This window comes from Apis florea, unplaced genomic scaffold (genome assembly GCF_048593485.1).
Source record: "Apis florea isolate Af1SG1 unplaced genomic scaffold, ASM4859348v1 contig_2839_pilon, whole genome shotgun sequence".
In the NCBI taxonomy this organism is placed as follows: Eukaryota; Metazoa; Arthropoda; class Insecta; order Hymenoptera; family Apidae; genus Apis; species Apis florea.
In genome coordinates this window covers 732,048-757,666 of record NW_028256653.1, presented here as the reverse complement: position 1 = coordinate 757,666, position 25,619 = coordinate 732,048, and the positions used below count along the sequence as shown (strand labels likewise).

Here is a 25,619-nt window from a genome sequence, read left to right as displayed (position 1 = left end):
AAAGAAAAACAATCAGAGTGAAACCGGTTTGCATTATTGTTTCCACTTTATTTAAAAAGAACTGTAATGTCACATTTCTTTAATATATTTTGAAGTAACGTTATGTACAACAGAAGACCTTGTTTAAGTTTAAGAAATCAGCTTTACCAAAAGATTACAACGATTTTAATCTGTGTATATATATATATATATATATATATATATATATATTGTGTGTGTGTGTGTGTGTGTGTGTGTATGTGTGTGTATGTGTCAAGAGTATCCCCAAGAATTGTAAGAGTAACAATAATTGGACAATTGGTTCGATTGAGTCCTGGCACAGCAGTGCATATTGTTGTAAGACCGATAGCAGTTGATCGCTTTATTGTAATAATTGTATATATTGTTACGATAGTAGCAGCTCCTCAGGTAATGATCGAATTGAAACGAGTACGCGCTCGAGCAATAATCGTTCCCGTTTCTTCCAAATTGATCCGATCCATCGGTGCGATAGCAATGGTTCCGTTGATCGCACACCTCGCAAGGCAGCGCCAGATCGCTTATCCCCGAGCAGATGCATCTGCTCGATTGCGGGCAAAGCAATCTGCATTCCTTCGGCGGTTTCTTCGGTTTATCCAGCCACATTAACGAATGCGCAATCGTGCCCATCTCGAAGAACGAATTCTTATATTGCTTGTTCATGTTCATGTATTTCTCTATGTCGTTTCTCATCTTTCTCGAATCGATGGCTATGTCCTTGGTAGGGATCGGCTCGGTCTGCGTGCTCTCCACCCGCTCCTCAACCATCTCCTTCTCTATTTTTTCCGGGTATTCTATCATCGCCTCATCTTTCTCGATCAGCTCCGCCTCATCCTCCTCGATCAGCTCCGCCTCATCCTCCTCGATCAGCTCCGCCTCATCCTCCTCGATCAGCTCCACCTCATCCTCCTCGATCAGCTCCGCCTCATCCTCCTCGATCTGCTCCGCCTCATCCTCCTCGATCATCTTCGGCTCATCCTCCTCGATCAGCTTCGCCTTCTCGTCATTCGTAATTATCACATCGTTCCCGTTCATCAACTTTACGGTTGTATTCTTCTTTATAAAGGTCTCGTCGTTTACCAACATTTTCTCGTTCAACATTATCTCGTTCTTCGTCTTTATCTCATTCGTCGTCACTATTTCATTTTTCGTAGCTACGTCATTTTTCGGCAACACGTTCTTCCTCGGCGGCACGTTCTTCCTCGCCTCCGCTTCATTTTTCAGCGGCACTTCCATCGAGTTCTGCGATATCGATTTTTTCATTGGGATCTCGTGATCCGAGTCATCGAATTTGTCGTCCATGGACCTCGTCCTCCTCGCGGTTTGCGAGGATTGGGAAAATTGCATCAATATCAGATTCGGGCAGGACTTTTTGCATATGATCATGCTTATCTGGGGCGTGATACAGATGGTCTTGGGAGATGTTTTTCCATCGTCGTCGCAGCCAGAATTGTTGACCAGCTCGGAATCGCTGGGTATGTTGACGGCCTTCGATCTTGCCGCGTGAAGGATCACGCATTCGTCCTTGTACAGCTTCTGTTGGGGTTTCGGCACTTTGCAATGCGCGAATATCTTATTGCACTTCGTCTTGAAGTATATCTCCGCGGTAATGTGCACATTGTCCGTTTTCACGATCGACTGGATCAAGGCATTTTTGTTGTCGGTCATTGTTGTCACGTAATACGAATCCGAGCAATCGTTCTTATCCGAGTTTATCAAGATTGGAATGTTGCCCGCCTTCTTCACGGATATAACGGTTGTCGGGTTACGGTTGTCCCAGGGATTGACGTGCAACTGAATCGCGCAACTTCATAACGACCAAGTTTATTCCTCTCGATTACGCTGTCTTTCCACAGGTTTCGACAGGTGTCGATGTAACTATGCTAGGGAAAGAGTTCGAGTCGAATGAATTATAGGCACAGGTTGTCCCTCGTGTAGAAAAGTTTCTTTGAAATGAAGAATTTGTTGGGATGTACGTTTGGTTAAGTAACCATTTTATGATTATGCGTGTTGGATTGATGGTCAGTTTAACGATCCCGTTTTTTTTCTTGTTCGTGTAATGTTTGGCTCGGTGAAAATGTTCAGTGGAAATGAGGGGGTCGTACTTTTAAATTTTAAATTTAAAATGTATTACATCGTGTTTACAGGTTATGGGTGTTCATGTCATTTATCGATAACGAACTGAAATACGTTTCGTATGGATTATTGTTTCGTTTTTGTGCGGTGAATATAGGATATTATTATTATTAGCTTTTCGTTAAATAATTGTGTAACATATCGTGTATGATTGCGTGTAATTGTGGTGGTGTAAATGATTCTTTGTGAAAATGAATAGAAAGTAACGGGTATATTTATAATTCACGAAAAAAAAAAAAATTAGATGAATGTACGATAGAAAATATATATTATCTCTGTTTTAAAATTAAAATTTAATTATATATATACTTTTCAAAAAAGATTTTTCTTACCATTATCGAAGCCATCATTTCCATTTTCCGCAAGGTCTGCAGAATGTGTAACTTGCATCTGAAAATCAGAAACTCACTATCATTTCCAATTATTATTTTTATCAAGTTATTAAAATTCTTGACCCTTTTCTACGACAATTTAGCAACAAATTAATATTAATAACATTGTCGCCAAATTTTGATACATTTACATAAATACGTAATATTTTTAAACGTAACTCACAAAAAACAAAAAGAAATCTTTAATCAAGTGTCTGTTCGCGTTTCTCGCGACGAATTCTTATTTCCGTTTATTTTACTAAACATTTCTCCAATAAGAATAATTCTAACGATCCAAAAATGCTTTGCTACCCTGCGTCCCGAATATCTTCCCCTCGAAGAAGTTGCACGACCCTTTACGAACTAACCTCTGCTATTCGCACGTATAATCAATGGAATAAACGCACAAAGAAATATGATCGAGAAACGATTGAACCTCTGCTCTCGTTGCTGGACGAACGTGGTATTAAAATACCACTCCAGCGCGAAGGAGGGAAGAATAGAGGAAGTCCTTTCTCTCTCCTCTTCCAATAAATAAATACTTTTCTTTAGACTATAGCTCTCCCTTACTCGTGTTCGTGGAAACATCGTATCGACGTGGATACGGCCGCCTCACTTGTCGCTGCTCGATAGGAAGAGATCGCTCTTCTTCAAAATCGTCATCGTCGTCGTCGTCGTCATCTATGAACAGCTGTCTTCGAACGGGCAGCTCCTGGAATATTCGATTTCGTCAATCCATCGTCATTTCCATCATATTTCTCCGCAACTCTTCTATTTCTTCCCACGTACACTTTCGATGAATTTAAAAAGAAGGCGACGCATACGATCAATTAACACGTCACACGGTCGGAAGCGTCGACAGAGAGAAGCAGAGAGGAGCAGAGCGATATTTTTAATCGTTATTATTATACTTGGCCAGGCCCGATTATTTAAACAATTCGATCCCGGTTACCGGTCCATTCTCCCTTACTTCGATATCGAAGTCTTCCTCGTCCTCGTCGTCGTCGTCGTCGTCGTCGTCTATGTCCGAGTGCAGCTTGATGCTCATCATCAGCTGCCGTTTTTGGGTCCCCGTTTGGAACTCGGACAAAATTTGGGTCAGGATCGTGTTCGACGTTTGCATCTGCACGTTCACGTGCATACGGGCCTCCTCCAAATCCCTCGCCATTTCCGGTGGAATTTTCGTGTGCAGCTGGATCCTCGGCAGCCTCGGCGTATCCAACGCTGGGACCTCCGGCGTCGGGACCATAACCTTCTCCGGCGAGACGACCTTCTCCTCCTTCCTCTCGGCGGGTACCGGTCTCGGCCTCGCCCTCGCCTCCTCCTCCTCCCTCGCGTCGCTCGACTCCACCAGATCCTCCTCCGTCGTAGGTGTGAGCATTTCCTCGCCCGTATCCGTTATAGGGCTCCCCTCCGATTCCACAGGCCTCTCCTCTTCCACCTTCTCCTCCTCGGCCGCCGCTTCCTTCTCCTTCTCTTCCGGCATTTCCTCGACCGGGGGCGGCTCGACCGCCGCCTCCGGCGTTTCCTCGACCACCACCTTCGGCGGTTCCTCGGCCGGGGGCTCGGCCGCCGCCTCCGGCGGTTTCTCGACTATAGGCGGCGGCGGTGGCGGCGTGACGAGCTCTGGCGGCGGTGGCGGCGTGACGGGCTCTGGCGGCGGCGGCGGCGGTGGCGGCGTGACGGGCTCTAGCGGCGGCGGCGGCGGTGGCGGCGTGACGGGTTCTGGCGGCGGCGGCGGGGGCGGCGTGACCGGGGGCGCCGGCGGTGGAACGGGCTCCTTCGTCACGACCTTGGGCAAAGCGGGGGCAGCAGGGGGCAGCCTCTCCTGGGAGGGGCAGGCGCACACGTCCCCTATCCTGCCTGTCACGTCCCTCAGACTGGGGGTGCATATGACCCGGATCTCCTTCACGAGCGCGCACTGGATGGCTCTGGTCGGGGGTGGAATTCGGGGCGGTGGGCTGGGTTCTGGGGGGGAGACGGGCGTTTCTGGCCTCGTGACGGGCCTCCTCGGGGGCGGGGGTGGCGTTCTGACCTCGGGCCTCACGGGCCTGGGCGGCGTGCGCGGCGTATACCTCGGCGGCGTGTACTCGGTCGGGAGCGGTCTTCGTGGGGGCGGGGCCCGCACCGGCGTTGACACGTACCTGGGCGTCCACTCTGGCCGCTCGGGGCTCGGCGGGCTCGGCACCACTCTCCTCCTCACGGGCCTCGGCTCGGGCGCGACGGGGACCGGGGGCTCGGACGGGAGGGGCCGGTAGACGGTCGTGTCGTCGGTCAGCTCTATCTCGGCTATCCTCCTCCGCCTGGGGTCGGGTAGCGGGCGGTAAATCGTGCTGTCGTCCACGTCCTCGATCTCCTCGATCGAGGCCATCTCGATCGGCCTACGTTTGGCCGGGGGCAGCCTCAGGGAGGGCAGATACTCGTCCGATATATCCTCGATCGACTCTATCTCTTGGGTCTTCTCCGGCCCGCTCCTCGAGATCGATATCCCCGTGTGATCCGGGGTTATCGTTATCCTGTGGTACGTGGTCTCCAACGAGGGCGGGTAGATGGTGGTGTAAGGCTCCAAGGGGTCGATCGTCGTGTCGACGAAGCTCGTTTGCACGCTCACGTCGACGCGGGTGATGGGGGGCCTGGTGGCGGCCGTTTGGGGAACGTTCGTTTGGGGGGCGTTGGTTTGGGGCGAGTTCGTTCGGGGCGGGTTCGTTCGGGGCGGGTTCGTTTGGGGCGGATTCGACCTTCTCACCGCGATCTGTTTCGTCGGACTTTTCTGGCTCGTGTTGCCACGATTGTTGGACGATCTCGGGACCGGGTTCGTTTGCTTCCTCCTCTGATTGAACGAATCCCCGCCCCCCTTGGTGCGGGATCTGTTGCATTTGAGCACACCCCACAGTTGTTCGGGAAGCAGCGGGTCGTTGTTACGAGCGCAGAAATTATCTCGGATCCCTCGGCAAAGGTAATTATCCGATTGTATCTGTTCCCGAGCTTCGCATTCAGGCTTGGGATAATTATCTGAAAACAAGTCTCGATCTTTATATCTTGATCGTTGATTGATCAAGATCGATTAACGCGCGACTCGCGATTCCTCGAATCGGAGAGAATCCTATCGACGATATCGACGACGACGATTTGGCGGACGACGATTTCACCACGGGGGAAAGAGTTAGAAAGAGATATGAGATTTATTTAAATGTAGGAGTTGGAAAGGAAGCATTTATTTCATGTCATCTGTTACAAAATATTTTGTAATGTATATGCATGCATATATATTTATCTATATATATAAATATATATATATATATAAGAGTGGACGCCCAGGTACGTAGATATATATATTTCACCGCATTTTAGGCGTTTAATTAAACCCCCCACACTGCAACCCTGGGCGATTCCATGTGATTCCTTCCTTTTTTCTTGGAACTGCAACGAGTGGTTACAAATTCCTTTCTCTACGTGTATCCTAAAAAAAAAAAAATTTCCAAAACTAAGGAAACTGCGAGAATTGTGTTTTCGCAACAATTCGTGTGTAAAAATATTTAAAAATAAACAGGATTAACGAAAAAAAAAAATCCGTCGCGGAACATTCTTGCATATGCAGTGTGAGGGTGTCGCAAGATATTAAGGGTACCCATAAATTGTCGATCCTTTTTCTTTTTTACTCCTTCTTTTCACTGTCCATTTATTATTATTATTATTATTATTATTATTATTATTATTAACCTAAGTTTCTTACCTGTGTTTCCAATTAAAAAAAAAAAAAAAAAAAAAAAGAAGAAGAAGTTTTCTTTTTCATTTCTTCTTTTCATTTCAAAAATTTTACCAATCCTCGGAAGAACGCATCAAAGTTTCAAAAATTCAAACAAAGAAAAATTTACGATATCCAAGGAAGGGAGGTGGTTTCGAAAATAAAAACTTTAAAAAAATAAACGATTCGCTGATGCATACTTTTCGCTCGTAACCTAAAGCGCATTTTTAGCAAAAAGGAAAAAGGAAACATAGAAAGAATGTACATGTACAAACGGATAAACGGAGATAATACGATCGCACGGAGATAACCACGAAAAAAAAAAAAAACGTTCATTTCTCTGTCTCGCTTATGGGTACCCCTAATAATCGCATTTAACGCGATTATTATCCGTAGTATTAAAATGGAAACGTACTTTGGCATATGGACGTTTGACAATCGGGATGTCCGTCGCAACACATGCTTCTACAGCAATGCTCGCACTTGTTCGAATCCTGGCCTATATCTATCTCTTGCCAACAAGAATCGTACGCGCATTTATTGCATTTTTCCGACTGACTGAATTGGTCCATGTATATAATATTGCTCGCGCATTTACTGCACATATGATTATCCTTCGGCACCGTCTTCGATCGTTTGAATTTGTTGGAAGTTTGTTTTACGATCTGACCGATACCCGTCGTCGCCTTATTCACAAAAGACTTGTACGTGTCGTGCAGATGCGTCCAAATCTTTCCCTTTCGTGAGTCCCCCGTTAACGAACTATGTTCTCTGTGCTCGCAATACTTGCTACATTGGCTATCTGGCTTCCTCAAGTACGGATCGCTTCCTGTCGATATTCTACAAAGTTTTTCGTTAACGTTATTTTTTGTTTTAATTATTTCTTTCTTTCTTTCTTTTTTTTTTTTAATTAATTTAACGTTTCAAGCAAGTCAAGAAGGGAACAAGGGGAAACAACTTGCTAATTTTCTTTTTTCTCGATACATTTTTCCTGGATCAATTTTTCTCTTTTTTTCTTCTTTTTTTACATCGTTACTTACCGACATGTACATCGATATCGCGAATCGTAATAATAATTCTGTACTCGAGTCAAATAAAACGAGATATACGACGAATCAACGATACTTTCACGAGATAATGATATTTTTCTACATCTTAAGTAACATACGTAAGAAATAAAATAAAAAAAAAGGAAATATATATACTTTCAAAGTTATCCAAAGTTATCGTGAAGAAAAAAAAAAAAAACAACACTTTTCGATAATTAAGAATCCGACTCACTTGCGAGGCATCTCCTCGAAGGTGATGGAGCGCGTGTTCCTCATCTCGGTCCATCCCTCCTGGGTTTCGACCGTGCAATTGTCGACGTACACGTTCATACGTGGCATCCCGTCCGAGTAGCTGCGCTCCATGCCCGTAGGCCGGCCCTGGCAATTCGGATTGCACTTCGCCTCGCTCTTCTTACACTTGTGCTTGCTCCTGAAACAATCCGATTTGTTCCTCTTCACGGAGGAGCAATGCTCGTTCCTCATGCAATCGTCGATCAACTCCATCGAGTCGCAGTGGAACGCCTGGGCCGAGTTGAGATTGCACACGTTCCCCACGCTCTCCCCGATCTCGACGAACAAACTCGCCTTGGAGGGGGTGCACTTTCTCGAGCAGAACGAGCACGTGGAGTGGTCCGATCGGGCGCAGTTCTGCGCCTTCGGGCAACTCCCGAAATGGACGTGTTGCAGGCACTGCTTGCTAGAGTTCTGGTAGTCCTCGACCACCTCCATCTCGCGGGGGCAGCAACAATCCTCCTCGTTGTTCTGCCACGTCGAGTTGCAGTCGTTGCACGAGTTGCACGTCGAGTTGCAATCGTTGTTTTGCATCTCCATGATGTAGGACTCGCACTTGCCGCAACAGTTCTCGAATGTGCAACGGAAATTCTTCCCGTCCATCCTGTTGCCGCAGTTTTTCGCCTTGCCCCCGCACATGGCGTGTACCACTCTTCGTTTGCTGCTCGATTTTAATTCCGGCTCCCTGTCGCGAATTTGTTATGCAGGATGAGACGAGTACGAACGTTTGCAATGATAGATTTTTCTTCTTTTATGAGGTTTAAAAGATTGGAAAGATTGTCATTGGATAAGTTTGTTACGACAGAGATGGATGGAACTTGTATTTCAGCATTTCCTTCGTCGATCAGTCGGTGAGATTTTTAATTTATATTTTTGTAATCTTTGTGTTGTATGAAAAAAAGAAAAAGAAAATCTTTAAAGCTGAAATAATTTCTGATTCGAATAATTTTTATCGATGCAAAGTTGGTGTTTTCTCATTTTCTAATTTTTATATAAAAAATGGATTTAAAGACTCGTATTCCTCTTTATATACTTGTGATTAAAATAGTTATCTTGTTAAATCTTTCATAGCGATATATAATTTTGACTGATGATGTTGAAATATAAAAAATTAATAAAAATAGGTTAATTAATTCTCTCCTTGTATTAAACAATATCGGGAAGATTTTCTAGGAGAATCTAAACTGTTTCAACGCATTCGAGATCGATTCGAATTTTAACACATTTTTGTGCAATAAAATTATTCATTTCTTTCTTCTTATTTTTTTTAAAACGCACCATCAGCGTTTCACACGTTTTTAAACGCTTATATCACGATGCATTCCTCCGAACAATGATTTTTTTTGGCCACGATTCGAGAACTGCCTGATACCATTGATCTCTGTTGATGACCCAGATACTAGGCCTTCAGCTATTGCGAGGAGGTATCGCATGATTCTACGTTTCGGTCATCGATCTCGTACGCGTTAAAATGTTCGGACAAATGTTATTAGAAAATAGTGAAACAATTTATCGGAAAACAAAAAAATCAAGTGAAAACGAATTGGAAGAATTGGGAAAAAAAGAAAAAAAAAAGAAACTTTATGTTACGGAATAAAAAATATTTATACAACTATAAACTACTCGATTAAGAAAAACGATATTTAAGAAGAATCTATTAATAAACAAGTCGACATTTTAATTTTTACTATTCGTAACGCAGTTACTACTATTCCTTCTCTATTAATTTGCCAAGTTTTTCTCTAAAAAAAAAAAAAAAAAAGGAACGAAATAAATATTAAAATATATATTATCGTCGTCTAGAAAATTCGATTCTAAATTTTTCCTTCCAATTCTTCCATTCGATTCTGCACGTACATTATTTACATAAAGAAAAGTAAACTAACTTTTCGCAGCACTTTTTAAACGAAACGGTGTACAACGGTTTGTCCGGCTTGTCGCAAGGTTGTTGAGAGACGATGTTGATGTTTATTCCACTTTTGCAGTTCTTATACGTATCGATGTGAGTCACACCATTCCCACCATAATTATCATAACGCGGATCCCTGTTGTCCGTGAATTCTTTCGCGTTTCTCTCGGCGGTATAGCAGGGCTGATAGTCTCCCATACGCTCGGACGTTACACACTCCCTCAGCTGGCCGCCCTTCCTGCACTGTTGTCCCGGGAAAATCTTCGAATTGGTGATCTCCAACGTTTCGTTCGCGTCAACGTCTTGGCTGTTCTCGTTTTGATTGTTTTCCACGTCCTTCGAAACGATCTGTTGCGATTCCTCCGATTCTTTGTTACTTTGAATTCCACTGGAATCCATCAGGCAACAGTCAGAGCTCAAATCTACACGCCAATACACAATATTTACTCTTACTTTCGTGGAACGTGGTGGGGCACGGTTATATAAATATATATATGGAATGGATGGAGGATTATTGCGTTATTACCAATATTATTGGTGTATTACCAATATTACCGGGCCAAGGGACACGAACAGATTCCGATAATTTGGTAAATAAATTAATCGATGGATCGAGAATGAATCGGTCGAACTGGAGAATAGTTCAATGGATTGTCGCTTTGATTGTCGGTTGCCTCGCTTTTTAGCGCATTATATTATCAATTTACGACGATTATACTGTCCTTGTGCGAACTCATATTGCGTCCAGTAAAATGGGTAGCATGCTCTGCAAATGTTTATGCGGTGTGTAATTCGGTTAGAGGTGGTACGATTCCGTACGTGAGTGGGGGATCCCGAGTGATCGTTAAAGTCCTGTTCTCATTGCGGGAATTGCAATTGGATCGTGCGAATCATGATGGAAGGAATATTCGAAATTCCTCTTATTCCCGTATTCTTTTTCGATGTCGAATCCCAATCTGCGATCACCTTTCCTTTCCACGCCGGTCAAAAAACGAGAAAAATGATAGAAACTCCGAACAATTTCAACAAGATATAACGAACAGATTGCACGTTTGAAATTCGACATGTAAAAATCGCGTTATTACAGCAAATCCCAAAACGATTGGACGAAGAGGACAAATTTTATCGATTAAAAATTGTCCCCCTCTCCACTTGAATCTTCTTTTTCGATCCTCGCCCAAAATTCTCGCCCAATTTTTTTCTTTCCCCCCCCCCCTGCCAATATATTTCATACTTTAACCTGAGCCCATTTTTTTGTTTCCCTATTGTTAAGCCCGAACGAAGGAAGGAAGCGGAAGGAAGGAGAAGAAGAAGGAGGAGGAGGAAGTGGAAGAGAAGGAGCAGGAGGAGGAGGAGGAGGAGGAGGAACGAGGGGAAAAAAAACCCACGAAAATACCGCGTTTAACCATGGATCGAAATTTACACAAATGTCCACGATCCTCTGCGTAGGACGGTGAATGGCTAGTTGGCGTGATTCACATGGACAGTTGGCGACGATGGCCGTCAAGTAAGTCACATTTTCGAGGAGTGCGGTGGAGGGTTGTCTGGATGTTGAAGGATGTCTAGTTTGGAACTTGTGAAATTTGGAAATTTCCGGGGTTAGTTGTCATTGCCGAGTCGAGGGGAGGCCGAAAGTTTGGTTATGGGAGAAACATTCGCGACTGTTACTGTCGTGTGGCGCAGTTATCGCGCGTTGTATTTTTACGCTCGCGCGTGTACGAGCATGATCGTGGCCGCTTGCTCCCGCCACGATCATGACTTCGCCTCGAAAACAAACGCGCGCCGCGCTCTCCTCCTCTCCTCCACCCCAAGAATTCGTATTTTTGTAGGCACGTTCGGCAAATATACGAACGCTCGTCCACTCGTCGGCTCAAAAAGAGACAATTCCGTGAATATTTGGCAAATATCGGGGCGGAGGGAGGAGAAGGGGGGGGCGGGGGAGGGTGTGATGACCGTCATGCATGCGTGACACGAAATACGGATTCGAGGGGGGGGGGGGGGGAAAGGCTGGTATCAAAGTGGAAATCTCCTCGAATCGTGTCCGAATCGATGCTTTGTCGCGACACCGACAACCATTTTTCCCTCCATTTGCAAGAAGAAGAAGAAAGGAGATTTCGGATCAAGAAAAATGGAATTATTCCAATTGGTTTATCTACGATTGAAATACATTTCTCGATCTCGTTCGTGTTAAAAATTTCTTCTTGAAATACGATCTCAATAATTCGTTCGAATTTTTGATGCGTTCTCTCTCTCTCTCTCTCTCTCTCTCTCTGTTTTATTATAATAATTTAATCCTTATAAATAAGAAAATGAGGTAGAATCTTGTTGACGGATCGAAAAGCAGAATAATTTCCAGAGAAAAATTTTCTGGAACGTGGAACGCAACAGGCAAAAGATTCGTTCGCGATTCCTCAAACGCGAGTTGGCTTCCTCGAGTAGCTCTTGCAATGTGATCTCGTATTTGTGTATCGATACCGGTAGATTCCTATATATTTCGAGCAACATTTCTAATATTTTAAAAATGAATCGTTCGTTAACATTTGGATGGAAAAATATAACACCATTCAACGATTATTTCATCGTGTTTGAAAACACGCGTATACGATGAAGCTCGATAAATTCCCCCCATTCATTTCGATCCCTTAATTAAGAATCAATTCACGAGAAAATCTTCTTGCGTCAATAACGAACAACTTGGCGGTTTATATTCGTTTACATTTCCCCCCTCCCCCCCCCCGACGTTTCTTCTCGTTTCTTTTACTCCCGCGTTGCATTGTAAATTTTCTTCCCTTTCGACGTTACGCGTAATTTCTCGCGGCACAAAGGGAAGCGCGTGCACAGAGGGAAGCGCGGCCATTGTCGCGCAAATTGGAAAAGGAAATAAATCATTGAAGGGAACTTAAACGGTTCGAAACCGTTTACCGTTTCGCTCGGGAAAACAACAGTGGCGCCCTCACCTCTAATTAAACTGGCCGATATACACGGATCCAGCGAGCCGGTATAAAAAATTTACATCGAAGCTCTCCGTTGAACAATGCAACCACCGAATATTCCAACGAAGAGGAAGATGCGTAGACTCGTCGGCTCTTGCATCCGTGCGCCTTGTTTCCACGTTTGTTTCGCTATCGAGGAACGTTGCATTTTTTTCTTTTCCTCTCTCTCTCTCTCTTTCTTTCTTTTTTTGTTCGCGTTCGTTATAATTTCGCATTGTTTACCCCGCGGATAATCCGACCCCGATGAAAAACACGGGCGGTGTTTCGCCGCTCTCGGGCAGAGCCAGCCGGATTATAATTTACGGCTTTTCACGTTTAATTCGACGCCGCTGCGTCCTAACAGTTGCTCGTTCGTGTTTTCCCCGTGTTGCTCGCTCGTTTTTTCCCCTACGTGGCTGCGAAACTGAGTTACCCTTTTAATAGAGAAATTGAAACTGCGACTCTTTCCTTCTCTCTGTCTCTCTCTCTCTCTCTCTCTCTGGGATCGAAGGGAAGGAGGGGAGAGGATGGAAGGAGAGGGCGCGTGAATTCGAATTAGCCGTCGTTCAGGAATTTTCTTTTCTTTTCTTTTTTTTTTCTTCCCGCATTTTGTTCTCCTCTCTTTTGTTCTTCACGCACGCGATCCACGCGCGTAATAAATTTAATTCCACGTTGTTTCACCGTTGATTCAACGTGCGTACCCATTTACCCGATTTGGCCAATTTTTCTCGAACGATCGTCTCTCTCTTATATTTCCGAGCGATTAAACATTTTCGTTTAAAATAATAAAATTCGTCGCTATATTAAATTTCTCTCCAACTCTTCTCGTTCCGTGTTCGTATTCATTCGCTTTTTGGAAAAAAAATTGAAAAGTTTTCAGACGACACGATATACCCTAACGTATATACCTGCACGATAATTTGATGCATCGTGTCTCTGTACGGAGACGAGGATCCATATGACGGATCGCACTTGACGAATCGTGACTCGAAACGTGGCAAAACGTACGTAGAAAAGGTGGTGCAGTCTGGCAGGGGTCGGGGTGGTTAGCTGTCGCGTATATAGTGATGGATGTCTGGAGGTTAAAAATTTCGTAGAATCTCTCCTCCACCGTCTGCTCTCTCCCTCTAATATTTGTGAATCTATCCACATTTACGAGGTGGTGGCCTAACTCAGGGTTGGTTCTAGTCTTCGAGGGAGGAGTTCACGTTTCGCGCATCGTGGAAAGACTCTGTCCTCGCCTCCCCTTCTTCATTTCTTTTCCACCCTCTCCTTCCCCTCCATTCGATCGTCTTCTTGCTCACCCCTTTCGATCCTCGACAACGAGGGGGAGGTTGGAGATTCCTCTTTTTTTTTTCTTTTCTTTTTTTTTCTCAAAAGACGAGCCGTGTAAAATTGTATTCCACGAGAAGAGGGGGAGGGGAAAAAAAAGAAGACGAAAACGTCGAGAATCCTCCCGAATGTGTTTTTGTAAAGGTAATCCGTGGCCGCTTTTCATCCACGGAATGAAACGTCTCGAGTGGGCGGGGCAGTATCCGGCTAAATTTCATCCCGTCGGGATGCACGAAAATTTTGCAAAATCTGAAACGTGAGAATCCTTGCTTGTACGTGTATATATATATATATATTTTTATAAAGAGTGTATAATGGGTGTAATGAATGTAATTCAACCAACGGGATTGGAATGGAATAGTGGCAGTGGAGAGCACAGTAGTTATAGAATTTTAGATAAGATGGTGGATTTTATGTATTATATAATATAAATTTGGAAATTTGGAAACAATTACGATTTCTATTGTTCGTATTTTTTTGAAAATCTGAAGTAAAGTATTTTCGAAATATTTTGTACGAACAATTATTCGCGAGTTTAATTACGTTGAAAAAGTGTAATTTCTTTTTTCTCTGGGACACAGGGAAGCCCATTAATGCTGAACCGAAAACTGAAAAAGAGAAATTCTACCATCTGAAAGTGATATGTTAATGTTACGCGAGAAAGGTGTTATTAATGCTTTTACATCACATCCTAAAATTTGTGAAATAAATACACGCGCTGTGAAATAAACACGAAATTTACTGATATTTTATTCAAACTCGTCAACTCGTGACGCGAAAATACGTTCCTTTGAAACGAACGAATTAATATATTCGCAATTATTAATATAAAATAAAGCAACGTGATAGGGAATTTTTTTCTTTCTTTTTTTTTTTTTTGAATATATTACGTTCATTTCAAGGTCAGTGTTATAACAATAATCGCGATCGTATTTCATTTTATTTCACCCTTTCTTCCTTCTTTTCGTATTTCCTACTCGTCGATAAATAATATTCCATTCTAAACTTCATAATTTCGTAACATTATTCCTTTTCCTTAAACCCAAAAAATTAATAATCACACAAGTTCCACAATTTCCTCCTCTTCGATATTGCTCAATTTCGTTATCCGATTCAATATATCTTTCATCCTTTTCGAAAGCCATAAATTTTCAAAAAAAAAAAAAAAAAAACTCGATAATTAGAAATCTTGTCAAAATCCTCTCGCATCCACCACGCCACGAATCCTCTTCAAGCTTCAACAAAAAAAAAAAAAAAAAAAAAAGAATCTCATTTTCAGAAACGGCGAACCTGTCCGGAACCGGTCCAATCCAGTCTAAACCCTCGATTATTAAATCAACGACCGATCGATCCCGCGTATCTCAGCCGCGATATACGTGCCGATGCAGTACGTGTGGGTGGGTGGATACGCCGGAGGGTACGTATTTGTCTTAGCGCGACGCGTAAGGGAGGATGGATGCACGGTAGATAGGAGTGGGGCTCTTGAGACACCAGACACCCTCTCACCCTGTCTGGTCACACGGCAACCCTTTTTAAGTGGCGAGTATTATGTCACTCTTGTGCCTTAATAGACACCTACCCCCCTACGCCTACGTGTTCAGGCTGCGTGCAAAAATGCTTCCCTTTGCGAGCCGAAAAAATAAAACGGAGGGAAGAGGGGAGAGGGAGGGGGTTCGAGGCGAGACGAGGATGTCGCGCCTCCTTTCTTTTGTGAAAGGAGAAAAAAAAAAAAAAAAAAAAAAAAAGACCACAAGGGGGCCCCTGCGTGCCGTTTTCAGTTACCTTTCGCATAACGATTTTCAGCATGGGCGCACACCTGGGGACACGTAAGTCTGCCGCTACGTGGTTCTTCTTCCTCCTCCTTTTTTTTTTTATCCTTCCTTCCTTCCTTCCTTCCTTTGGAGCCGCTCTTCGTTTCTCACGTTGAACACCATTGGAAAGGATAGGTTTCTAGCCGCGAGCAAACAATTTCAGGGTTTCATTCAACTTTTACAACGGAACGTTTTTGGTCTCGAGAGAAGGTTTTTTTTTTTTTGGTAAGAGGAAGGAGATCGTAATCGTTTTCAAAACTCGTTTGCGTGACGTAATTTGTGTAACGTAATTCGCGCTTGAAATTCGTGTTTAAAATTTTGACGGAGGATTAGAAGGATTATTACCCTTTAGTTCGTATTTATTCCTTTAGATTAAAGCTTCCTTCTTTTAAATGTAAGATACATTTTTTTCCCCTTATATAATAATCCATTCTCTCCTTGCCTCGCGAATGAAATATTTATATTTCACGTGACAGGTTGTATCCTGTCCAACCAATAATTTCGAATAATTTCCCCTAAATTTCTCGACGGAAAAATCCCACTCTCTGAACGTTCCTCGTTGAATAATTAAACCACACATATCCCCAGACATCGGCAATTTCCAATTTGCATACACGCGACGCATCGAATCGAGAAGGAAGAGAGGCCGAATCGCCTCGAATTGATACACACGGAAGTAGCACACCACGTAGCACCGGCGCAGCATCATTCCCGCCGAGGGGGGGGCACAGTTTTCGGGCAAAAAGAGGGAGAGGTTTAATATAACCTCGATCGGTCGCAGCGGCAAGGGGAGAAGGTGGAGCGGGGCGAGTAAGCTGCGGACAGGAAAGTGGAGAGATAGATAATCAAGGGCAGACCGAGGCGGGGGGGGGAGAGGGGGCAGGCCAGACATGTTAACCAATCAATCGCGCAAGGGCTTGTGACCACCGTCGATGGCCGTCGTACACGCGGGCCGCTGATTCCTGTGTGTAACCGGGGGTTTGTTGGAGGGGCGAGGAGGGGGGCGATGCTCAGGCAATTACCTAGACCCGATCTAGACCACGCTCCCTCGAGCGTAATCACCAACACGTGCCGCTATTAGGCGTGCACGTGATCGATGCGCGGATGGAAAAGCGGCAGATTTTATCCGAGGTACACGTATCCGCCTTTTCCCTCTTTCCATCCATCGCGGACAATCGCCGGGGAACGAAGATGCCCGTCCGTTGTTTCCAGTTTTCGAGGCATTGTACAATTGCAAATTGTTTCTGCATTCGAATTTTTCTTCTTCTTCTTCTTCTTCTTCTTCTTCTTCCCCTTCTTCTCGGGAATAAATTGTTGTTGCACGGATTTGAGGAAATTTTTTGGATTTTGAAACTTTGCGAAACGATGTAAATTGTTCGTTGATTGCGTTTCATCGAGAATTTTCGTCGAGAGTTGGTTTGAGAGATTGTCGTAAGATGGATCGACAACAATGTTGTTTCTTCGAGGAGGGAAGGTGGAGGGGAAGATTGAAAGGGGGAAAAAATCTTCGTGCGAGAAAATGCAATCCCTCTCCCCCCTCCCTTCCTCTCTGCCTCCAGATCTGACACGTACATTCAATTAGCGTGTAGCGGATCGTTCGGTGCGTTTGGCACCGAGAGGGTTGTAACCGTTCGACAATTTCCTGCGGGCTAACTCGGATACAATTTGGCCTTCTCCCAATTGCGATACGCGCATTTTAAAACTTCCGTATCGTTTTTCGAGTGAAATTCAGCGTAATCCTTGGAGTAGAGCGGCTGATTTATCGGGGCGATTTCAATCTTCTTACGGTTTGCACGCGAACGACGCATAAAGTGCCGTTTCGCGAAAAAATACGAGGGAATTTCTCTCGATGTGAAAAAAATCGTTGTAAAAAGTATCGTTTCGCGTTGTGAACAATTATGAACAAATGATAAAAAAAAAGAAGAAAAGAAAAGCAAGAAAGAAGTTTGCGATATCTTTTAAGATAAATATAAAGAACGTGCTGTTCAGCTGTCGAACGAAAAAAATAATTTCTTGACTTCTTCTCTGGGATCTTGAATATTTTTAATTATAAATTAACGTTAAATAAACAAGTGATCCTTTTCATCCCCGAAACAATTTTTTTTTCCATCTCCAATTGATTGGCAAACTTAAAAACGAGAGACCACAATGCTAATATCTGCAGCTAGTTTCGAAGAAAAAAGCTTTTAGCATGGAACGTTGTATACGTGTAATTAAAGTTATGCATATTTCGTTTCGTACGATTTAACCAATAATGAATTTCCATTATTAAAAATTAAACGTTTATTGGATATTAAATAATTAAAAAGATGAACTTCTGCATGATTGCTGATTATTATTACTTCATATATTTCTTCTTATATTATTTTAATCTCTGACTCATAAACGCGCGTAACAATATATTTACACGCGAATTTTCATAATGCAGGGGTGTGTTCATGATCGAGGAGTTAAATATTTATTAAATCGCACGCTCGATCGATCGATCGATCTATATAGATATTCAAAATGGCCGACTTTCCTAACGCATCCCCGATTATTAACAAGCAGGAGCAGCAATGGTCACACTTTATTATCATACATTGTCCTCCTTCGTACGTTGATAAATGAAATCCCTGGAAATTTAATATTTCCACACAACCGTTCACGGCTGTTACCTTATTTCATAGGATGCAGTGAGTGGGTGATCGACCACCACGCTTTCTTATTCTAAGAAGAAGGTATTGCCAGGATTTGTGCAACAGGATTACAGAGGTCGTTGCACACGCTTTGGAAATTTATATCGACGCTTCCTGCCTTCGATTTCGAGATCCAAAGGGGTTATTTGGTTATTTGAATCTATGAGGGGGGGGAAGAGGGGGGGGGGGGAACGAGTGTTTGACCGGGATCCCCGATATTTTCGTGATCGTATTTGTTTGATTAATCGAGGAGAAATGGGTGTATTTTCACGTGCGCACGATAATGGAATGATTCGGATTTGATTGAAATCCCGTTTTTTGAATAACTCGATGAGATTATGAGTTTCGATGGTTGGGTTATTGCTTTCGAACTAGATTTTTTTTTTTATAAACGAGTTTATCGAATTTAAACTTATTCCCGTACACACTCTCGCTGTTTGCTAATGAAATTTGCATATTTTGGAGAGGGGTGATCGATTGATTTATTTCCCCAAAAAAATAGGGAATACAATTGAAAGAAAAATTGCGAACAGATTGAAAATGGATAAATCGGCGAGCAACGACAAGTTTATCGAAAATATTCAGAGTTTTGTGAATTTTATAATACGTGCAATGATAATTGTACGATGATTTTAGATATAATCATTTATAAATTCTTGGAAAAGATTTTTGACAAATAAACACGATCGATATAATCCCAGACTGGACAAATTATTCGTCATATTCATGCTCAGTATAAAAAACTTCCAAGTGCAGTTTGATTGAAAAAAGAAATGTTTTCTTTTCAAGTAGAAATTAAAAACTCGCTTGCAAAAAGAGGGACTAATCACCGACACTTGTGAGCATAAATATTACCATTCCTACGAATCTGCTTAAAATCTTTCACTTCACCCACCATAAAAATCAAACTCACCTACGCAACACGCTAAAAATCAAATAAAGCCAAGAAACACTTTTCCATACCCAAATCGCTTGACCAACGTACCAACCATTTTTCCCAGGACCATTCTTACCCCCAGAAAAGAGAAAGAGAGAGAGAGAGAGAGAGAGATCAACACCGAAAACACGAAGCTCGACTAGCTATTTAGATAGGTTGTCGGTCGGTCTGAGATTTTCAGGATTTCATTACACCCCTGTGATCTTATTCAGGTAGCCATGGAGACCTGTTTCGCGTATGTAACGCAACGATGCGACGCTTTTGTTCTTCCTCGAGTGGGATAAAGGGTTGTTCATCTCGTCGACAACGACGTCTAGCTACGAGAGGAGGAAGAAGAAGAAGAAGAAGATGGTCGAAAGAAGAATGACTGCAACGTTATCGCGTGATCTTATCGCATTACTCGACCGCACGAACGCTGGAACGACTTAAATTCACTTCGCCCCTGGTTTTTCCTTTCCACGCCATTTTTCCTCGCCGTCTCGCGTTTTGACAAGTGCGCGGTAATTCGAAAGTTGCGCGACACGTTGAAAAACACGGAGAAAGTTGTTGAGATTTTAGAGTTTTTTTTTTTTTTTTAATTGAAGATCGGAGGAAGAGGAGGAATATTCTGACTATAACTGATTTATTACAAATTTTTTGTTGCGAATATGCAGTAATCGATCTATCGAGCAACGATAGAAGCCTATTCCAAGTTTTTGTAGCACGAAATCAAATCAATGGAGATCGAAAAGATGTTCTTTCTTATTCATTTCCATGAGCGAATAAATTATCGAGCAATTGTACGAATTGAAAAAAATATAAAATTCGAAAGACAAGGCGTGAATCCACGTAAATTTGTTTACGCACGATATTTAATAACGCATGGCTGTATGCAAATACGACTCGTAAGCGCAACGAGGGCAACGACACGAGATTAACCGGATATCGCGTCCGACTCGCTCGGTCTAATACCATTGTCGTTAACCTAGATTCCGTCGGCCTTCGCAGCAAAAGCGCCGCTTTCATAGCTCGCGACGACAATTTGCATAAATATCCCCCCATTTTGTAGCAAAAGTTCCTCGATTCATGTATATATATATACCAACATCTTTTTTATCCCTCAATTTTGATTTTCAAATTCGACCATTTGCACGTGAGAGCGTTGTTTTGCGTTTCGAAACTAAAATGCCACGTTATATTTATATTTCGTTCGATGTATCGGTTCAACAGAGACGAATTTGGCGAAAATTATTGGATGCTCGACGAAGAATCCTTAAATATAATTTTTGCGAATGTTCGATTCTAAATTCGCTCATTTACCTTTCCAACGATAATAAATATCGTCGTGTAGAAAATTATAATAACGAGTTTATGATCATTTCAATTAAAGCGTCCAAGATATTTCCCGTTACTTCTCGATAAAGCAGTATTTGCATATTGTTTTTGCATATAAATTATCCAAGATCATTTAATCTTTCGTCCAAGAGCAAATTTGCACAAGAACGAGATCCAGATCCTCTCCGCGGAGAGGAAACAGAGGATTCGTGCAAATGTTAGTCGAATACAACCTAGGCGTTCGGATTCCCATTTTATTGCGAATTTCCCCCGTAAATCGGACGTGAAATTTTGCTTTTCCGCGCGATTACTCGACGCGAGAGGTCGAGGTGTCGATCGTAACGTTAAAATCCGCCAAGAGAGGGAGAGAGAGAGAGAGAGAGAGAGAGAAAGGCATCCTCCAGAGCGAGCGATGAAGAATAATCATTTGAATAGAGGTGCACGGACGAAGGGGCAAATTTAATATGCAAATAGCGGGGCATTACGCCTCTTTTATCCCGGTGTTCCGGTCGTGGAGAGGCCCGGATGGAAATTCTTCTTCGTCTTCGCGCGAGACGAACTCTCTCCCTCTCGAAAAGGCGGACGAGAGTTGGTGGATGAAACGGGGAAGCGGAAGAGACAGTTGGACAAAAGGGAAAACAAGGAAAGCGAGGGAAGAGGAAAGTCCAAACGTAGTTTTGCATACCTGCTTCATTACTCCTGGGGGGGGGAGGGGAGGGAGTAACACCTTATATATAATCTCTCTCTTTCTCTCTCTCTCTCTCTCTCTCTCTTTTACTTCGCGTCACCCTTTTTTCAACGAAACGATCGCGTTCCTTTTTCGAGCGGATTGGTCGTTGAAACGTCGAGGAGGTAAGAAGAGAAGGAGGCGAGAAAGAGGTATGGACCGATGGAGGTTTGAGTCGTAAGAGGGTGGAAGATTGGAACCCCTCGTCTGGTGTTATTTAAAATTTTTTTAATTCAATTACGACGGTGTTAATACGACGATTCTCGTCAGCTCGTGGAACCGTGTTGGGGATGATTAAACGATGTTTGCTGACGGGTTTCAAAACGTGGCCGCAGACGCGTCGATGACGTGAGCCTCGAAACCTTTCCTCTATTTTTTTCCCTCCATTTTTCTTCTTTTTCTTCTTCTTTCCTTTTTTAATTTTATTTCGATTGCACTCGTACGCGCGCAAAGGGTCACGTTTCCTCGATTTCCAACGAAATCTCTCGAAAAGCCAGAACGTCCAGAGCCGTTAATTATTGACGTTTCAAATTGCGTTCCTCTCCGCTCCGCTAATTCGATAATTCGGCCTGATAATTCGATGATTAATAATCGTTTCACCACTCTTTCCAATAATTATTTCGAGAAATCATGAGAGGCTAGTTCTCTCAACAGGATCCGAATTTATCTTTTCCAATCCCTTTCTAATCCTAAAACCTACCATCTTAACCATTTTCCATTCAAAACGCTCGAAAACTGGGGGCGTCATCGTTATCCAAGATCGTTTGACGACTCGTTTCCTCCCGCAGCAGTCGAGTCTCGAAAATCACGGGGAATTCGGGGAACAAAAGGAGAGGAGGTGGTGGAAGAGAAAACAGCGATGGCTGGTTAACATTGAAGAGGAAGGGAACAGGAAGGGAACCGGAAGTCGGGATTTCTCCCCCTCCCTTTTCCGTCCTTTTGTCGCGAAAGGGACGAGGCTGACGGTCGAGCTTGTTGATCGAACCGAATGGAAAGCCTCGACGTTTTTGACGTTTCTACGGTAGATTGGCAGTCCACTCACTTACCAGATGAGCTTAAAGGCACGAGAACGATAAAACCAAATGGTGGCAGGGGAGAGATTCGGCAGAGAATCGGAGGAGTGGATCGAGAGTGACCTTTCCGCGTTAGATGGGCCGAGAGTTATTGGTTTTATCACGCGATTTTCGAGTCTGTGGAATTTTTCCATTCTCTCTACGAGGCGTTGCAATTGATCGAGATGGGATCCGATATTTTTAAATATCTTCGTAAAGATAGATATAGAAATGTAAGTACGGATAAATCTATATCACTTTTCCACTTTTCTCGAATTTTTAAAAATAGAAAATTGCTCTGTATTTCCTCGTGTGTTGCACAAAATATCAAACGGGCACGAAGAACGATTTACATTAAAAAAAAAAAAAAAAAAAAAAATGTACAATCGTATTTAGAAAAAAATATCACGCGCGATAAAAATTAATTTCATTTTAAAAGAAAAGGAGGAGGAGGAGGAAGAAGAAACTATTAAAAGTAGCCTTTAACCGGGAATTCCTTTCACGTGCGTCAAGCTCTCCACGGAGGAAGAGGCTGAAAGGGTGGTTGATCGATCTCGAAAAGGACACTCGTACATGCCTCAGATGGAATCCGCGTGTATGGATCACTATAACGCATACGTGGCGTTATATATCTGAAATAAAACTGGTAATCTCCATGGTTGTGCATCTTCTTGGAGAGGAGGGGAAAGAATGGGAGCGGCGTGATGCTTTTATTCGCCTTCAACAAAAGCACTTTCTTCCTGTTTACTTGGACGTCCTTTATCCTGCTGATCAGCGGCCGCCCATCCCTCGAGTGGAGAAAGCTCGAAATTCGAGCCGGACGTGATCGTCCGAGGATCCTTGCTTGCCTTTCCACTGGATTCGAGTGGTGACAAATCAATGAAATCGTTGAGGATAACGTGACAGTTGTTACGTATTATTCCTTTATTTGATCGAGAAGAAAAGCGTTATACAGAGGATAGAGAAATTGTAAATCTGAAAGGGAGAGAGAAAGAATTGTTATGCGATCACGACGAAACGTCATCGTATTATTATCAATACACTCTTTCCAAATCAGGCTATTATCCCTTCAAATAAGATTTCGCAATCAAAGGAATTTTATATCGTTGAAAAAGATGAAGATGAATTTTTCGATATAATTTAATAATATCATATATTTACGACAAAACGAAATTTGCCAAATACTTGTTCGTCCAATAAAATCGCGTCACTCTTTTAAGCCAAAAAATTACAAATTTACTACTCCTCCAAAAATTTGTTACGCGATGATCTCTTTGTGCCTTCAAGAGGATCAATCCGTAACAAGATTGGACCTCCGGATTCTAACCTTTCTAATGAAATACCGTTCATTTCTCGATGACCAAGAGGGTCAATCTCCCCATCTCTCGAGCAGGAGAGGGGTGGTCGGACCCCTCTTTCTTCCCCCTCGCTCGTAATTCGATCAGGGAGATTTCGATTCGAAGATTACGATTCGAACGAAGAGAGGAAAAAAGCAGAAGAAGAAGAAGGAACAGAAGGAAACGGGGAGGTATCGGTGATAGAACGTGGCAAGGGTTCCACAAGGGTTGCGGTCCGGCCGGAAGATTTAACCTGACAGGTTACGAAATTTATCCCTTTCCCAAGGAAAGGAGCCGCGCCACGGTCCAGAGATTGAGGACCAAACCCTAACTGATACTCGAAGAAGCGCTTTCTTAGGTAATTTGTGTGGGAGCCGCCAACTGTGTCCCTTCCTCTCTTCTTACCATTTCTTCTTACCATCCACTTCCTCTTCTCTCTTCCTTCCATCCACGTCTATCTTTACGACTCGCTCCACTCCACCCCACTCCTTCCACCCTTTTCCACCACCGAGGTATAACTTACAGACGCCGTTAAATGCCAGCACCAGGTTTAAACCTCCACCTCCACCCTTTGTACCAGGGCGTGTAAAGATTTCGAGGGAGCCCCCTCTTCGACCTGTTCCCTTTTCCACCTGTCACCCGGCCAAAATTTTGACGATCCACCCGTAGATTGCGCAACGAGAAGAAGGAATCAACCAACCAACCAACCCCTTGGAAATCGGGACAAGGGTGCTCGAGGAACTCGAGGTTTCCGCGAGGTTCCTTCGAGGCGAGTGTAGCCAAATTGCTTAATGCATCGCGTATCTGCTCGAGACGGTTCCAGACGAGGGATCGAGGGGGATACGATTGTTCGCCGATAATGAAGCTTCTTAACAGGGGAAGGAAGGCAGGAAGAGGGGGGAATTAATTAATTCGAGACGGGGATTATACGTTCGTTTACAGTTCAAAACGGAGGGGAGTGGAGAAGGGGAAGGATGTTTTTATTCATTTCGACGTTTTCTGTCTATTTCATCAAGGAATCAACGAGTTGATTGAAACGTGTGTATTGGTAACGATCGTGACAGGGGAGGGGGACGATAATTTCTCAAAAAGAAATTATTGTCTCATGAAATATGGTATCTGAATTTTTATGCATGCAGGGGATGAAATTGAACAGTTGATGGCCAAGAGTCAATAGGAAATACCGAGTTCACATTGATTCCCAAAGTTTCACTTGAAACTGATTTTTGTTTAATATAATTGGAGTATTAAAATATATTTATATAGTGAGAATTGGAAAAATTCTCAACGTAAATTCTCCAAGGAAAATAAGAATTCCATTAAAGACGATTTTTATATCGTTTACCTAATAAATGTTAAAGGGATGATTTATTAATAATATCGATCCAACGAATTTGAATTACTATCGAGACTTTTTGACATAATATACGTGTATAAGTCGCGTATAAAATTCTAATTCGCACGATTCGAAGATTTGGCGAAAATTGGTGATCGACGTTTACACGATTTCGATCCAACGTCGAATTACACAGTCCCCGGTGCGCTGTATCTCGAATTGAACGCGCGTACATCCCCCATCGGGAATAACGTTATTGATCGACAAGGACGACACCTCATATCGACAAGAATGACATCTATTTCCGTTGTGCGCTACTTAAACGTGGGATGAATCAAATTGCACAGCCGTGCATAAATCGTTGCTGCCCCTCCGTGCCCGTTGTGCCGCAGATGTTTCGCGGTGATTGTCCTCCATAAAAGAGGAAAAGAAGAGAAAAAACAGAAAGGAAAAAAGGAAAGGGAGAAGCTTAACCGGCGATAAAGCAGCCTTGGGCCTGATGGAAATTGAAAAATGCAAAGAACCAGGCGGTTCCTCTTTAGTACGCAACGTTGCTTTTCTTTGAAAATACAATAGCTCAGACGAGAAGTTTAAAAATTCTACG

The 25,619-nt window shown here is 43.2% G+C and overlaps 2 protein-coding genes across 5 annotated transcripts; both read right to left on the bottom strand.

The window, feature by feature from the left end:
- Positions 1–27: 27 nt before the first annotated feature.
- Positions 28–1,686, bottom strand: LOC147657752 (uncharacterized). The gene has a single exon (XM_086907350.1). It carries the CDS (start codon positions 1,684–1,686, stop codon positions 253–255), a length of 1,434 nt encoding a protein of 477 aa, XP_086763476.1. The 3' UTR covers positions 28–252.
- LOC105736022 (uncharacterized) lies at positions 28–11,275 on the bottom strand. 4 transcript variants are annotated; one of them, XM_086907347.1, is made up of 9 exons: positions 10,943–11,275; positions 10,046–10,285; positions 9,497–9,941; positions 7,552–8,295; positions 6,686–7,110; positions 3,496–5,537; positions 3,096–3,237; positions 2,487–2,544; positions 28–1,901 (listed from the first exon to the last, which is right to left on the bottom strand). In XM_086907347.1, exons 3-8 carry the CDS (start codon positions 9,916–9,918, stop codon positions 2,501–2,503), a joined length of 3,819 nt encoding a protein of 1,272 aa, XP_086763473.1. In that variant the 5' UTR covers positions 9,919–9,941; positions 10,046–10,285; positions 10,943–11,275; the 3' UTR covers positions 28–1,901; positions 2,487–2,500. The 4 variants fall into 4 exon arrangements, with proteins under 4 accessions (XP_086763473.1, XP_086763474.1, XP_086763472.1 ...); XM_086907348.1 differs by having other exon boundaries at positions 10,066–10,285; positions 10,943–11,216; XM_086907346.1 differs by lacking the exon at positions 10,046–10,285 and having other exon boundaries at positions 10,943–11,267.
- Positions 11,276–25,619: the final 14,344 nt, after the last annotated feature.